The sequence below is a fragment of the Oncorhynchus kisutch genome, linkage group LG16 (genome assembly GCF_002021735.2).
Source record: "Oncorhynchus kisutch isolate 150728-3 linkage group LG16, Okis_V2, whole genome shotgun sequence".
NCBI lineage: Eukaryota > Metazoa > Chordata > Actinopteri > Salmoniformes > Salmonidae > Oncorhynchus > Oncorhynchus kisutch.
Genome location: NC_034189.2, coordinates 50,253,605 through 50,268,113, shown reverse-complemented (window position 1 = coordinate 50,268,113; position 14,509 = coordinate 50,253,605). Strand labels below are relative to the sequence as shown.

General features: G+C 43.6%; 1 protein-coding gene across 4 annotated transcripts in view; it reads right to left on the bottom strand.

Annotated features, from left to right (window-relative positions):
* The window catches only part of LOC109906801 (histone deacetylase 4-like), a 78,725-nt gene that overhangs the window by 50,863 nt on the left and 13,353 nt on the right, over positions 1-14,509 (bottom strand). For all 4 annotated transcript variants that reach the window (XR_004203476.1, XR_004203475.1, XM_031792846.1 and 1 more), the window contains exon 3: positions 325-393. Coding sequence is in view for 2 of the 4 variants with exons in the window: in XM_031792846.1 (XP_031648706.1) it covers positions 325-393 (69 nt within the window). In the remaining 2 variants the exon portion in view is untranslated. The remainder of the gene's footprint in view (positions 1-324; positions 394-14,509) is intronic.

The window sequence follows — 14,509 nt, the reverse complement described above, 5'->3', positions numbered from 1 at the left end:
GTGCTAACGTTAGCAGGCTAGTTGGCTAGCAACCTTGCAAGATGATTTGTTACAATAAATATTTACTGCAAATTAAATTGAAATCATGACTATAAATGATTTAGTTTAATCTGAAGTTATACATCACACCCCACAAATGTTTTTTTATGAAATTACTTCTGCATTCTTATCAGTTTTACATAACGTTTCTCCACCAAGAAAGCCGGATTGCTTTCCTCTTAGCTTTGTGTGACAGACAGACCTTAAAAAACACACATTCTAAAGACAACGGTCGACATTCAGTCACAGAATGAAAGACAGACAGGTAATGTGTTGGTCTCCTACCTGTGGGGATGTGGTTGAGGGCAGACGTCTTCAGGACATCCAGCTGCTGCTCCTTGCCCAGGAGTCCTTCTGTGGGAGAGGGAGAGAACTCCGCTTCAAATATGGTCCGCAACATCGAGATAACCCTCCCGCAATCAACCGACAACCGACCGAACTACACTTCTCTGAGAGGGAGCCACCGCGGCATCGAGGCAAGCAGCCTAACGGAGCAACCGTCGCTTCGCTATGGACCCAGAGAGCCTGAATCGCCTGGAAACAGCAGAGAATCTACGCTGGGAACTCATGCTGAGATGCCAGGGGTTCTCTGCCCTGAAGGAAGCTTAGTGGAATGGCACCGTTCATTCATCAGACAGTGTGTGTGTGTGTGTGTGTGTGTGTGTGTGTGTGTGTGTGTGTGTGTGTGTGTGTGTGTGTGTGTGTGTGTAGGCTGGTTGTTGGGCTCAGCTGAAACTGGCTGTGCTCAGCATAGCAAGTGTGGGAGAAAGGGATGGAGAGAGAAGGGGAGAGGGTGGGAGAGAAAATGAGAAGGGGAAAGGTAAAAATAACACTCCCTTTGGGTACAGCAAGCACACACACACACACACCTAGCTGTGTGCCCATGCCCCTCTCCCGTCTGTGTACGTAGGCACCGAGGCTGAAATTATAGTGGCAACATGAAAAGGCTTTTGTACCAGCCGAGCCCTGGGAAGACAGGGCTATAAATAGACCAACCACAGAGGAGAGGAGGGGGAGACGGAGGGGAAACTGGGTAGGTGCTGAGATGAAGAGAAAAGGAGGGGGAGGGAACAGGGGCTATGGAGAAAATTATCAACAAGAAAAAAGGAGGGAAAGGAAAGAATCAAGGAAACGAGAGGCTATGATATTAGAGAGCATAATGACATGGCCAGGAGCAACAAAACACCTCAGAAAAGGACATGGCCTACAGATGCAAAAACCAAAAACAAATCTCCCCACACACACACACACACACACACACACACACACACACACACACACACACACACACACACACACACACACACACACACACACACACACACACACACACACACACTTGCTGTCCAGATAAGCCCACTTGGCAGTGGCGTACATAATGTTGCATCAAGCCATGAAGATGCTTTGCTTTCTTTAATTTCTATAAAAACAGACAGTTGTCGAAAACAAAATGTGGGGTCCCTTCGGGGGAAAGAAACAGGGAAACAGGCTAGCGTCTTGCTGTGTTTGGTCTATTTCTGGAGCTCTCCCTGGACCAGACACACACAGAGGTTTAATTAGCTACGGGCCTTGGGCTATACCATGCAGTACTAACTCAACCGGCTGTGTGCGCGTGGGGGGGGGGGGGGGGGGGGGCGTATATTCTCAGCTCTAGCTTTCGGAGCCGTCTGTATGTCTGCTTCACCTTGCAGATCAGGGAGGATGAGGCAAAACATGGTGCAAAAGAGGCCATTTATGACAAATAACAATGTGATCAAAGCCTTGTAGAATATTTTACCTTCAGAGTTACAGTGAGCAGTCCAGGTGTGGCCAGTGAGAGAGAGGACAGATGGCACACTTTACCTCTCAGATGACCCAGATTGACGTCCACTGTTTATAGGACTACACACAGACACACACCATTAATACACAAAGACACACTGCTAACACACACAGACATACAGTTAATACACACACCGCTAACACACACAGACACACTGCTAATACACACAGACACACTGCTAATACACACAGACACACTGCTAATACACACAGACACACTGCTAATACACACAGACACACTGCTAACACACACAGACCAATGTCAGATGATATCTCCGCAAATCACACCCAAATGATCCAGCTCCCTGCAGCCAGACTTTGCTATGGAAATTAGGTGTGTGTGTATATATATATATATATATACACACGTTACAGGTGGACAATGTAGAATTGTTAGCATCGCTACTAGAGTGAAGGGCCTGTTTTGCATGGCTGTGTGCTGAGGTTCAGGTAATGACGACACCTGTGTCTGTCTGCAGCCTGTAATGGTACAGCAGCTGAGGGTTATATCAGCTGGCTTAGTCTCACTCTGTGGGCTGTAGTTAGACACACAGAGAGACTCTCACTGGAAACCACAGCTGATACCTGAGACAGACAGACACACGACAAGTGGAGGGAGATGAAGGTAAAGGAACAAACCTCCACACCCCCTCCCTTCCAGCCCTGAACCAGGGGCTTCCCTACTGCACCTCAAGAGGGCGCTCTGGTCAGGGTATCAGTCTGTGGAGGTGGTGACTGTTCTTCAACACTAGTCCTGAGAACCTGACAGGGTGTACAGGCTTTTGTTCCAGCAAAGCAATAACACTCATGATTCAAGAAATCAACTGTTCATCAAAACCTTCCACATGAAAAGCACCACATCTCCATGCTGTGCAGAATAAATATGAACACGAGTGTGTATGTGTGTGTGTGTGTGGTGTGTGTGTGTACGCGCTTGGGTGTGTGTAGATGTGTGTGTGCAGGGGTGTGCATGGGTGGAACTGCTGGCAGGGGTTCTATTAAATGATGTGCAGCTCTTTAAAGCAGAATTAAACCATGTGTAAAATAGTTTAAAACAGAAGTTTAAATACTGATGGGAGGCCAGAGAGCGATCAACGAGACCAACGGGTTAGTACTGTAGTCTAACTAGACCAAACTGGTAGTACTATAGTCTAACTAGACCAAACTGTTAGTACTGTAGTCTCTAACTAGACCAAACTGGTAGTACCGTAGTCTAACTAGACCAAACTGTTAGTACTGTAGTCTAACTAGACCAAACTGGTAGTACTATAGTCTAACTAGACCAAACTGGTAGTACTGTAGTCTCTAACTAGACCAAACTGTTAGTACTGTAGTCTCTAACTAGACCAAACTGTTAGTACTGTAGTCTCTAACTAGACCAACGGGTCAGTACTGTAGTCTAACTAGACCAAACTGGTAGTACTGTAGTCTAACTAGACCAAACTGGTAGTACTGTAGTCTCTAACTAGACCAACGGGTCAGTACTGTAGTCTAACTAGACCAAACTGTTAGTACTGTAGTCTCTAACTAGACCAACGGGTCAGTACTGTAGTCTAACTAGACCAAACTGTTAGTACTGTAGTCTCTAACTAGACCAAACTGGTAGTACTGTAGTCTCTAACAAGACCAAACTGTTAGTACTGTAGTCTAACTAGACCAAACTGGTAGTACTGTAGTCTAACTAGACCAAACTGTTAGTACTGTAGTCTCTAACGAGACCAACGGGTCAGTACTGTAGTCTAACTAGACCAAACTGGTAGTACTGTAGTCTAACTAGACCAAACTGTTAGTACCGTAGTCTCTAACTATACCAACGGGTCAGTACTGTAGTCTAACTAGACCAAACTGGTAGTACTGTAGTCTAACTAGACCAAACTGGTAGTACTGTAGTCTAACTAGACCAAACTGTTAGTACCGTAGTCTCTAACTAGACCAACGGGTCAGTACTGTAGTCTAACTAGACCAAACTGGTAGTACTGTAGTCTAACTAGACCAAACTGGTAGTACTGTAGTCTCTAACTAGACCAAACTGGTAGTACTGTAGTCTAACTAGACCAAACTGGTAGTACTGTAGTCTAACTAGACCAAACTGGTAGTACTGTAGTCTAACTAGACCAAACTGGTAGTACTGTAGTCTAACTAGACCAAACTGGTAGTACTGTAGTCTAACTGGACCAAACTGGTAGTACTGTAGTCTAACTAGACCAAACTGTTAGTACTGTAGTCTAACTAGACCAAACTGTTAGTACTGTAGTCTAACTAGACCAAACTGGTGGTACTGTAGTCTAACTAGACCAAACTGGTAGTACTGTAGTCTCTAACTAGACCAAACTGGTAGTACTGTAGTCTAACTAGACCAAACTGGTAGTACTGTAGTCTAACTAGACCAAACTGGTAGTACTGTAGTCTAACTAGACCAAACTGGTAGTACTGTAGTCTAACTGGACCAAACTGGTAGTACTGTAGTCTAACTAGACCAAACTGTTAGTACTGTAGTCTAACTAGACCAAACTGTTAGTACTGTAGTCTAACTAGACCAAACTGGTGGTACTGTAGTCTAACTAGACCAAACTGGTAGTACTGTAGTCTCTAACTAGACCAAACTGGTAGTACTGTAGTCTAACTAGACCAAACTGGTAGTACTGTAGTCTAACTAGACCAAACTGGTAGTACTGTAGTCTCTAACTAGACCAAAATGGTAGTACTGTAGTCTCTAACTAGACCAAACTGGTAGTACCGTAGTCTCTAACTAGACCAAACTGGTAGTACCATAGTCTAACTAGACCAAACTGGTAGTACCGTAGTCTAACTAGACCAAACTGGTAGTACTGTAGTCTCTAACTAGACCAACGGGTCAGTACTGTAGTCTAACTAGACCAAACTGGTAGTACTGTAGTCTAACTAGACCAAACTGGTAGTACTGTAGTCTAACTAGACCAAACTGGTAGTACTGTAGTCTAACTAGACCAAACTGGTAGTACCATAGTCTAACTAGACCAAACTGGTAGTACTGTAGTCTAACTAGACCAAACTGGTAGTACTGTAGTCTAACTAGACCAAACTGGTAGTACTGTAGTCTAACTAGACCAAACTGGTAGTACTGTAGTCTAACTAGACCAAACTGTTAGTACTGTAGTCTAACTAGACCAAACTGTTAGTACTGTAGTCTCTAACTAGGCTAAACTGGTAGTACTGTGGTCTCTAACTAGACCAAACTGGTAGTACTGTAGTCTCTAACTAGACCAAACTGGTAGTACTGTAGTCTAACTAGACCAAACTGGTAGTACTGTAGTCTCTAACTAGACCAAACTGGTAGTACTGTAGTCTCTAACTAGACCAAACTGGTAGTACCGTAGTCTCTAACTAGACCAAACTGGTAGTACCATAGTCTAACTAGACCAAACTGGTAGTACCGTAGTCTAACTAGACCAAACTGGTAGTACTGTAGTCTCTAACTAGACCAACGGGTCAGTACTGTAGTCTAACTAGACCAAACTGGTAGTACTGTAGTCTAACTAGACCAAACTGGTAGTACTGTAGTCTAACTAGACCAAACTGGTAGTACTGTAGTCTAACTAGACCAAACTGGTAGTACCATAGTCTAACTAGACCAAACTGGTAGTACCGTAGTCTAACTAGACCAAACTGGTAGTACTGTAGTCTCTAACTAGACCAACGGGTCAGTACTGTAGTCTAACTAGACCAAACTGGTAGTACTGTAGTCTAACTAGACCAAACTGGTAGTACTGTAGTCTAACTAGACCAAACTGGTAGTACTGTAGTCTAACTAGACCAAACTGGTAGTACTGTAGTCTAACTAGACCAAACTGTTAGTACTGTAGTCTAACTAGACCAAACTGTTAGTACTGTAGTCTCTAACTAGGCTAAACTGGTAGTACTGTGGTCTCTAACTAGACCAAACTGGTAGTACTGTAGTCTCTAACTAGACCAAACTGGTAGTGCTGTAGTCTCTAACTAGACCAAACTGGTAGTACTGTAGTCTCTAACTAGACCAAACTGGTAGTACTGTAGTCTAACTAGACCAAACTGGTAGTACTGTAGTCTAACTAGACCAAACTGGTAGTACTGTAGTCTCTAACTAGACCAAACTGGTAGTACTGTAGTCTCTAACTAGACCAAACTGGTAGTACCATAGTCTAACTAGACCAAACTGGTAGTACCGTAGTCTAACTAGACCAAACTGGTAGTACTGTAGTCTCTAACTAGACCAACGGGTCAGTACTGTAGTCTAACTAGACCAAACTGGTAGTAATGTAGTCTAACCAGACCAAACTGTTAGTACCGTAGTCTCTAACTAGACCAACGGGTCAGTACTGTAGTCTAACTAGACCAAACTGGTAGTACTGTAGTCTAACTAGACCAAACTGTTAGTACTGTAGTCTAACTAGACCAAACTGTTAGTACTGTAGTCTAACTAGACCAAACTGTTAGTACTGTAGTCTCTAACTAGACCAAACTGGTAGTACTGTGGTCTCTAACTAGACCAAACTGGTAGTACTGTAGTCTCTAACTAGACCAAACTGGTAGTGCTGTAGTCTCTAACTAGACCAAACTGGTAGTACTGTAGTCTCTAACTAGACCAAACTGGTAGTACTGTAGTCTAACTAGACCAAACTGGTAGTACTGTAGTCTAACTAGACCAAACTGGTAGTACTGTAGTCTCTAACTAGACCAAACTGGTAGTACTGTAGTCTAACCAGACCAAACTGTTAGTACCGTAGTCTCTAACTAGACCAACGGGTCAGTACTGTAGTCTAACTAGACCAAACTGGTAGTACTGTAGTCTAACTAGACCAAACTGGTAGTACCGTAGTCTAACTAGACCAAACTGGTAGTACTGTAGTCTCTAACTAAACCAACGGGTTAGTACTGTAGTCTCTAACTAGACCAAACTGTTAGTACCGTAGTCCAACTAGACCAAACTGGCAGTACTGTAGTCTCTAACTAAACCAACAGGCTAGTACTGTAGTCTCTAACTAGACCAAACTGGTAGTACTGTAGTCTCTAACTAGACCAAACTGGTAGTACTGTAGTCTCTAACTAGACCAAACTGGTAGTACTGTAGTCTCTAACTAGACCAAACTGGTAGTACTGTAGTCTCTAACTAGACCAAACTGGTAGTACTGTAGTCTCTAACTAGACCAAACTGGTAGTACTGTAGTCTCTAACTAGACCAAACTGGTAGTACTGTAGTCTAACTAGACCAAACTGGTAGTACTGTAGTCTAACTAGACCAAACTGGTAGTACTGTAGTCTAACTAGACCAAACTGGTAGTACTGTAGTCTAACTAGACCAAACTGGTAGTACTGTAGTCTAACTGGACCAAACTGGTAGTACTGTAGTCTAACTAGACCAAACTGTTAGTACTGTAGTCTAACTAGACCAAACTGTTAGTACTGTAGTCTCTAACTAGACCAAACTGGTAGTACTGTGGTCTCTAACTAGACCAAACTGGTAGTACTGTAGTCTCTAACTAGACCAAACTGGTAGTGCTGTAGTCTCTAACTAGACCAAACTGGTAGTACTGTAGTCTCTAACTAGACCAAACTGGTAGTACTGTAGTCTCTAACTAGACCAAACTGGTAGTACTGTAGTCTCTAACTAGACCAAACTGGTAGTTCTGTAGTCTCTAACTAGACCAAACTGGTAGTACTGTAGTCTCTAACTAGACCAAACTGGTAGTACTGTAGTCTAACTAGACCAAACTGGTAGTACTGTAGTCTAACTAGACCAAACTGGTAGTACTGTAGTCTCTAACTAGACCAAACTGGTAGTACTGTAGTCTCTAACTAGACCAAACTGGTAGTACCGTAGTCTCTAACTAGACCAAACTGGTAGTACCATAGTCTAACTAGACCAAACTGGTAGTACCGTAGTCTAACTAGACCAAACTGGTAGTACTGTAGTCTCTAACTAGACCAACGGGTCAGTACTGTAGTCTAACTAGACCAAACTGGTAGTACTGTAGTCTAACTAGACCAAACTGTTAGTACCGTAGTCTCTAACTAGACCAACGGGTCAGTACTGTAGTCTAACTAGACCAAACTGGTAGTACTGTAGTCTAACTGGACTAAACTGTTAGTAGTGTAGTCTAACTGGACCAAACTGGTAGTACTGTAGTCTAACTAGACCAAACTGGTGGTACTGTAGTCTAACTAGACCAAACTGGTAGTACTGTAGTCTCTAACTAGACCAAACTGGTAGTACTGTAGTCTCTAACTAGACCAAACTGTTAGTACTGTAGTCTAACTAGACCAAACTGTTAGTACTGTAGTCTAACTAGACCAAACTGGTAGTACTGTAGTCTAACTAGACCAAACTGGTAGTACTGTAGTCTCTAACTAGACCAAACTGGTAGTACTGTAGTCTCTAACTAGACCAAACTGGTAGTACCGTAGTCTCTAACTAGACCAAACTGGTAGTACCATAGTATAACTAGACCAAACTGGTAGTACTGTAGTCTCTAACTAAACCAACGGGTTAGTACTGTAGTCTCTAACTAGACCAAACTGTTAGTACCGTAGTCCAACTAGACCAAACTGGCAGTACTGTAGTCTCTAACTAAACCAACAGGCTAGTACTGTAGTCTCTAACTAGACCAAACTGGTAGTACTGTAGTCTCTAACTAGACCAAACTGGTAGTACTTTAGTCTCTAACTAGACCAAACTGGTAGTACTGTAGTCTCTAACTAGACCAAACTGGTAGTACTGTAGTCTAACTAGACCAAACTGGTAGTACTGTAGTCTCTAACTAGACCAAACGGGTAGTACGGTAGTCTCTAACTAGACCAAACGGGTAGTACTGTAGTCTCTAACTAGACCAAACGGGTAGTACTGTAGTCTCTAACTAGACCAAACTGGTAGTACTGTAGTCTCTAACTAGACCAAACTGGTAGTACTGTAGTCTCTAACTAGACCAAACTGGTAGTACTGTAGTCTCTAACTAGACCAAACTGGTAGTACTGTAGTCTCTAACTAGACCAAACTGGTAGTACTGTAGTCTCTAACTAGACCAAACTGGTAGTACTGTAGTCTCTAACTAGACCAAACTGGTAGTACTGTAGTCTCTAACTAGACCAAACTGGTAGTACTGTAGTCTCTAACTAGACCAAACTGGTAGTACTGTAGTCTAACTAGACCAAACTGGTAGTACTGTAGTCTAACTAGACCAAACTGGTAGTACTGTAGTCTAACTAGACCAAACTGTTAGTACTGTAGTCTAACTGGACCAAACTGTTAGTACTGTAGTCTAACTGGACCAAACTGGTAGTACTGTAGTCTAACTAGACCAAACTGTTAGTACTGTAGTCTAACTAGACCAAACTGGTGGTACTGTAGTCTAACTAGACCAAACTGGTAGTACTGTAGTCTAACTAGACCAAACTGGTAGTACTGTGGTCTCTAACTAGACCAAACTGGTAGTACTGTAGTCTCTAACTAGACCAAACTGGTAGTGCTGTAGTCTCTAACTAGACCAAACTGGTAGTACTGTAGTCTCTAACTAGACCAAACTGGTAGTACTGTAGTCTCAACTAGACCAAACTGGTAGTACTGTAGTCTCTAACTAGACCAAACTGGTAGTTCTGTAGTCTCTAACTAGACCAAACTGGTAGTACTGTAGTCTCTAACTAGACCAAACTGGTGGTACTGTAGTCTAACTAGACCAAACTGGTGGTACTGTAGTCTAACTAGACCAAACTGGTAGTACTGTAGTCTCTAACTAGACCAAACTGGTAGTACTGTAGTCTCTAACTAGACCAAACTGTTAGTACTGTAGTCTAACTAGACCAAACTGTTAGTACTGTAGTCTAACTAGACCAAACTGTTAGTACTGTAGTCTAACTAGACCAAACTGTTAGTACTGTAGTCTAACTAGACCAAACTGTTAGTACTGTAGTCTAACTAGACCAAACTGTTAGTACTGTAGTCTCTAACTAGACCAAACTGGTAGTACTGTGGTCTCTAACTAGACCAAACTGGCAGTACTGTAGTCTCTAACTAGACCAAACTGGTAGTGCTGTAGTCTCTAACTAGACCAAACTGGTAGTACTGTAGTCTCTAACTAGACCAAACTGGTAGTACTGTAGTCTCTAACTAGACCAAACTGGTAGTGCTGTAGTCTCTAACTAGACCAAACTGGTAGTGCTGTAGTCTCTAACTAGACCAAACTGGTAGTACTGTAGTCTCTAACTAGACCAAACTGGTAGTACTGTAGTCTCTAACTAGACCAAACTGGTAGTACTGTAGTCTCTAACTAGACCAAACTGGTAGTTCTGTAGTCTCTAACTAGACCAAACTGGTAGTACTGTAGTCTCTAACTAGACCAAACTGGTAGTACTGTAGTCTAACTAGACCAAACTGGTAGTACTGTAGTCTAACTAGACCAAACTGGTAGTACTGTAGTCTCTAACTAGACCAAACTGGTAGTACTGTAGTCTCTAACTAGACCAAACTGGTAGTACCATAGTCTAACTAGACCAAACTGGTAGTACCGTAGTCTAACTAGTTTAAACTGGTAGTACTGTAGTCTCTAACTAAACCAACGGGTTAGTACTGTAGTCTCTAACTAGACCAAACTGTTAGTACCGTAGTCCAACTAGACCAAACTGGCAGTACTGTAGTCTCTAACTAAACCTACAGGCTAGTACTGTAGTCTCTAACTAGACCAAACTGGTAGTACTGTAGTCTCTAACTAGACCAAACTGGTAGTACTGTAGTCTCTAACTAGACCAAACTGGTAGTACTGTAGTCTCTAACTAGACCAAACTGGTAGTACTGTAGTCTCTAACTAGACCAAACTGGTAGTACTGTAGTCTCTAACTAGACCAAACTGGTAGTACTGTAGTCTCTAACTAGACCAAACTGGTAGTACTGTAGTCTCTAACTAGACCAAACTGGTAGTACTGTAGTCTCTAACTAGACCAAACTGGAAGTACTGTAGTCTAACTAGACCAAACTGGTAGTACTGTAGTCTAACTAGACCAAACTGGTAGTAGTGTAGTCTAACTAGACCAAACTGGTAGTAGTGTAGTCTCTAACTAGACCAAACTGGTAGTACTGTAGTCTCTAACTAGACCAAACTGGTAGTACTGTAGTCTCTAACTAGACCAAACTGGTAGTACTGTAGTCTAACTAGACCAAACTGGTAGTACTGTAGTCTAACTAGACCAAACTGGTAGTACTGTAGTCTAACTAGACCAAACTGGTAGTACTGTAGTCTAACTAGACCAAACTGGTAGTACTGCAGTCTAACTAGACCAAACTGGTAGTACTGCAGTCTAACTAGACCAAACTGGTAGTACTGCAGTCTAACTAGACCAAACTGGTAGTACTGCAGTCTAACTAGACCAAACTGGTAGTACTGTAGTCTAACTAGACCAAACTGGTAGTACTGTAGTCTAACTAGACCAAACTGGTAGTACTGTAGTCTAACTAGACCAAACTGGTAGTACTGTAGTCTAACTAGACCAAACTGGTAGTACTGTAGTCTAACTAGACCAAACTGGTAGTACTGTAGTCTAACTAGACCAAACTGGTAGTACTGTAGTCTAACTAGACCAAACTGGTAGTACTGTAGTCTAACTAGACCAAACTGTCTGCAGTCTCACACATGGAAGGAAGCCACAGCCACACTGTCCACTGTTGTGTTTCTTCCCATGGGAAAAAAGACTGCTATGGGATGTGTGTTTTACAATCAGTTGGTACTCATTAGGGACAGGACGGTACCAGTATGGCGATACTCGGTAGTATCGTGGCCAGGAAACACACGGTGGATTTAACTTCTTTAGAAAAACAGCCCTAATGTTGGAAACAAACATCATTATGTTGTCATCAAGAGTAACATTGTCCAATTTACAGCACACAGTGTTTTACATACAGCAGTTATTAATCTGTTGATCTGTTCGCAATACGAGTATCATCACACCTCATGTACCCATTTGCAGTCTACGTTCATGCACGCTCATTAGTAAATCACTCTCTCTCACACACACACACACAGAGTCAGGAAGGATGCTCCTGTCTCATTACACTGGTTGCACTTCCTCTCCCCGCTGTGTGTACCATGGAGAGATCACACACAGAGGAACAATACCATCAACCAGACAGGCCTCTCCTTAGGAGACACTTCCGCTAGGGCCACCCCATTCACTTCCTGGGGTCAGCATCTGACGTCATAGCAACATGCCCACAATCAGCGACCCCTGACTTCTGGGGCAGGCTCTGACGTCCTGTCATAAAGAGAGACCCGTTCTGTGAACAGAGGCGACCTTTAGGTTCCCGTTCACACTGGGAGGAAGAGCAGAGAAACATTGGGACGGTAATGAGTGGAGGAGTAGGCATGTATCTCTGTTTCCCAGCATCACAGAAGCCATTTGACATGGCATTGCATGGTTAGATAACATGTGACCTATATACAATGCATATGAAAGATTTAAGGAAAATGGGCAATATTAATTGAGTAGAAAAGTGAACAAATGTCATTGAAAAGTGTGGCCTTGGAAGACTGGCTCTAACTCTACACGCTAGGCTTGGTTTGAAAAGACCAACTTTGGTTTGACGATCAGAGAAGAGAAGTTTCCTATATATATATATATATAAGCCCATCGTTAACCTCACACTTTCAGAACCACCAGAACTCAAGAGGCACGAGCCTTGCAATGCCACTAAGAACCTCCTAGCTTCATGTCAGTTTGGTTTATAAGAGATACCTGACAATGAACAAAGAAACCATTGATAAAAAAGTTAGCACTTCAACCAATCGCGCATCCAGCCATCCAGCCAGCCAGCCATCCATCCATCCATCCATCCATCCATCCATCCATCCATCCATCCATCCATCCATCCATCCATCCATCCATCCATCCATCCATCCAGCCAGCCATCCATCCATCCAGCCAGCCATCCAGCCAGCCATCCAGCCATCCATCCATCCAGCCATCCATCCAGCCATCCAGCCATCCAGCCATCCAGCCAGCCAGCCAGCCATCCATCCATCCCGCTCACATCCCAGACTTTAACTTGATATCGTCGTCCTCCTCCCCTTGCCTGTCCCTCGGAGACAAACAATGACAGGCCGTGTCAAAAGCCAGAATAGGTTTGCTTTCGTCTGTGTAAACTGTAATTGCGGCTGGCAGTACACCCTGTATCCAGTTTCTTTCTGTGTGGAGTTAGGGACATAAAGGCCTCGGGCGGCTCAGACACACAAAGAGACTCTTTCCTCTCATTATCTCCTTTCCCCCGCCACTGTCTCTAGCCTAATGCCAATTAAAAACAGAGCCGAGGAACAGGCAGAGGGACAAGGCCCCACTATGGAGCCCATAATGGGGTGTTTGTTTAAGGGGGACGGGACGCTCAGTGGAGCCTTACTCTGGACAGTCAGGTTGGATGGTAGGGTCCAGGGCGGTTTCACCCAGGCAGGACATAACCCCTGGTCCTGGATGTGTTGGGCTGGGGAGGCTAGAGTGGACCAGGCCAAAGCAGGCCTAAGCCAATTCTTGGTGAGGGAGAGGACAATCTGTCAGGCTGGAAGGTCTGTCAGAAGTTATTGTCAATGGTCATTGGGTGCAATGAGGACATTTGGCAAGAGAAGCTGAAGATGTGCATTTTGACATAAAAAAAATCTGGTTGGACACTTACCAGTATGTACAAATGCACACGCACGCACCCAATGTCACAATGGTTCAGTTTCTGAGATGCTGGCCCGGCCATTCCTCAGTTACATCCCAGACTATACCACCTGTCCAAGTACAGCAGGGCCCTCTGTCGGTCCCAACCCACACCCCTCTCCCGGGACTGATTGACCTCACCCAACCACATCACCCCGGTCAACAGTGTAACATGTTTATGTTATTCTACATATACATATTCTCTGTCTTCACCTGTCTCAAGGGCAGACAAGGTGCCATCAGCACTAGACATCCATCAACACACCTGGGCTCACACTGATAAGAGATGTGTGTCTACAGGGGTTTGGACAGATAGAGAACCATCTCTCCTCTACGGTCCATGCTATTGAAAGCTGTTGAGTTGCATTGACAACAGTTGCTAACAGAAGAGGAGTGTTTCTGTCATGTAGCCTTGTGTTCAGTGTTCTTGTTGTTCCATTTATAGGTCTGCTCTGCAGCACATGGCAGCAGCCACTGACAACTGCTCCATCATGCAGAAAATACACACACACACAAAGAAACCAGCAACAATGGTTGTTCACCCATGCATTCACTCATGTGTGTTGCTATAAATAGCCCATGGATAAGTGAAGAGTGGGAGTGATTTGAACCCCTTCACCTCTAGTTGGATTGGATAGTGTGTGGTTTAACCCCTTCATCTCTAGTTGGATTGGATAGTGTGTGGTTTAACCCCTTCATCTCTAGTTGGATTGGATAGTGTGTGGTTTAACCCCTTCACCTCTATTTGGATTGGATAGTGTGTGGTTTAACCCCTTCATCTCTAGTTGGATTGGATAGTGTGTGGTTTAACCCCTTCATCTCTAGTTGGATTGGATAGTGTGTGGTTTAACCCCTTCACCTCTAGTTGGATTGGATAGTGTGTGGTTTAACCCCTTCACCTCTAGTTGGATTGGATAGTGTGGTTTAACCCCTTCACCTCTAGTTGGATTGGATAGTGTGT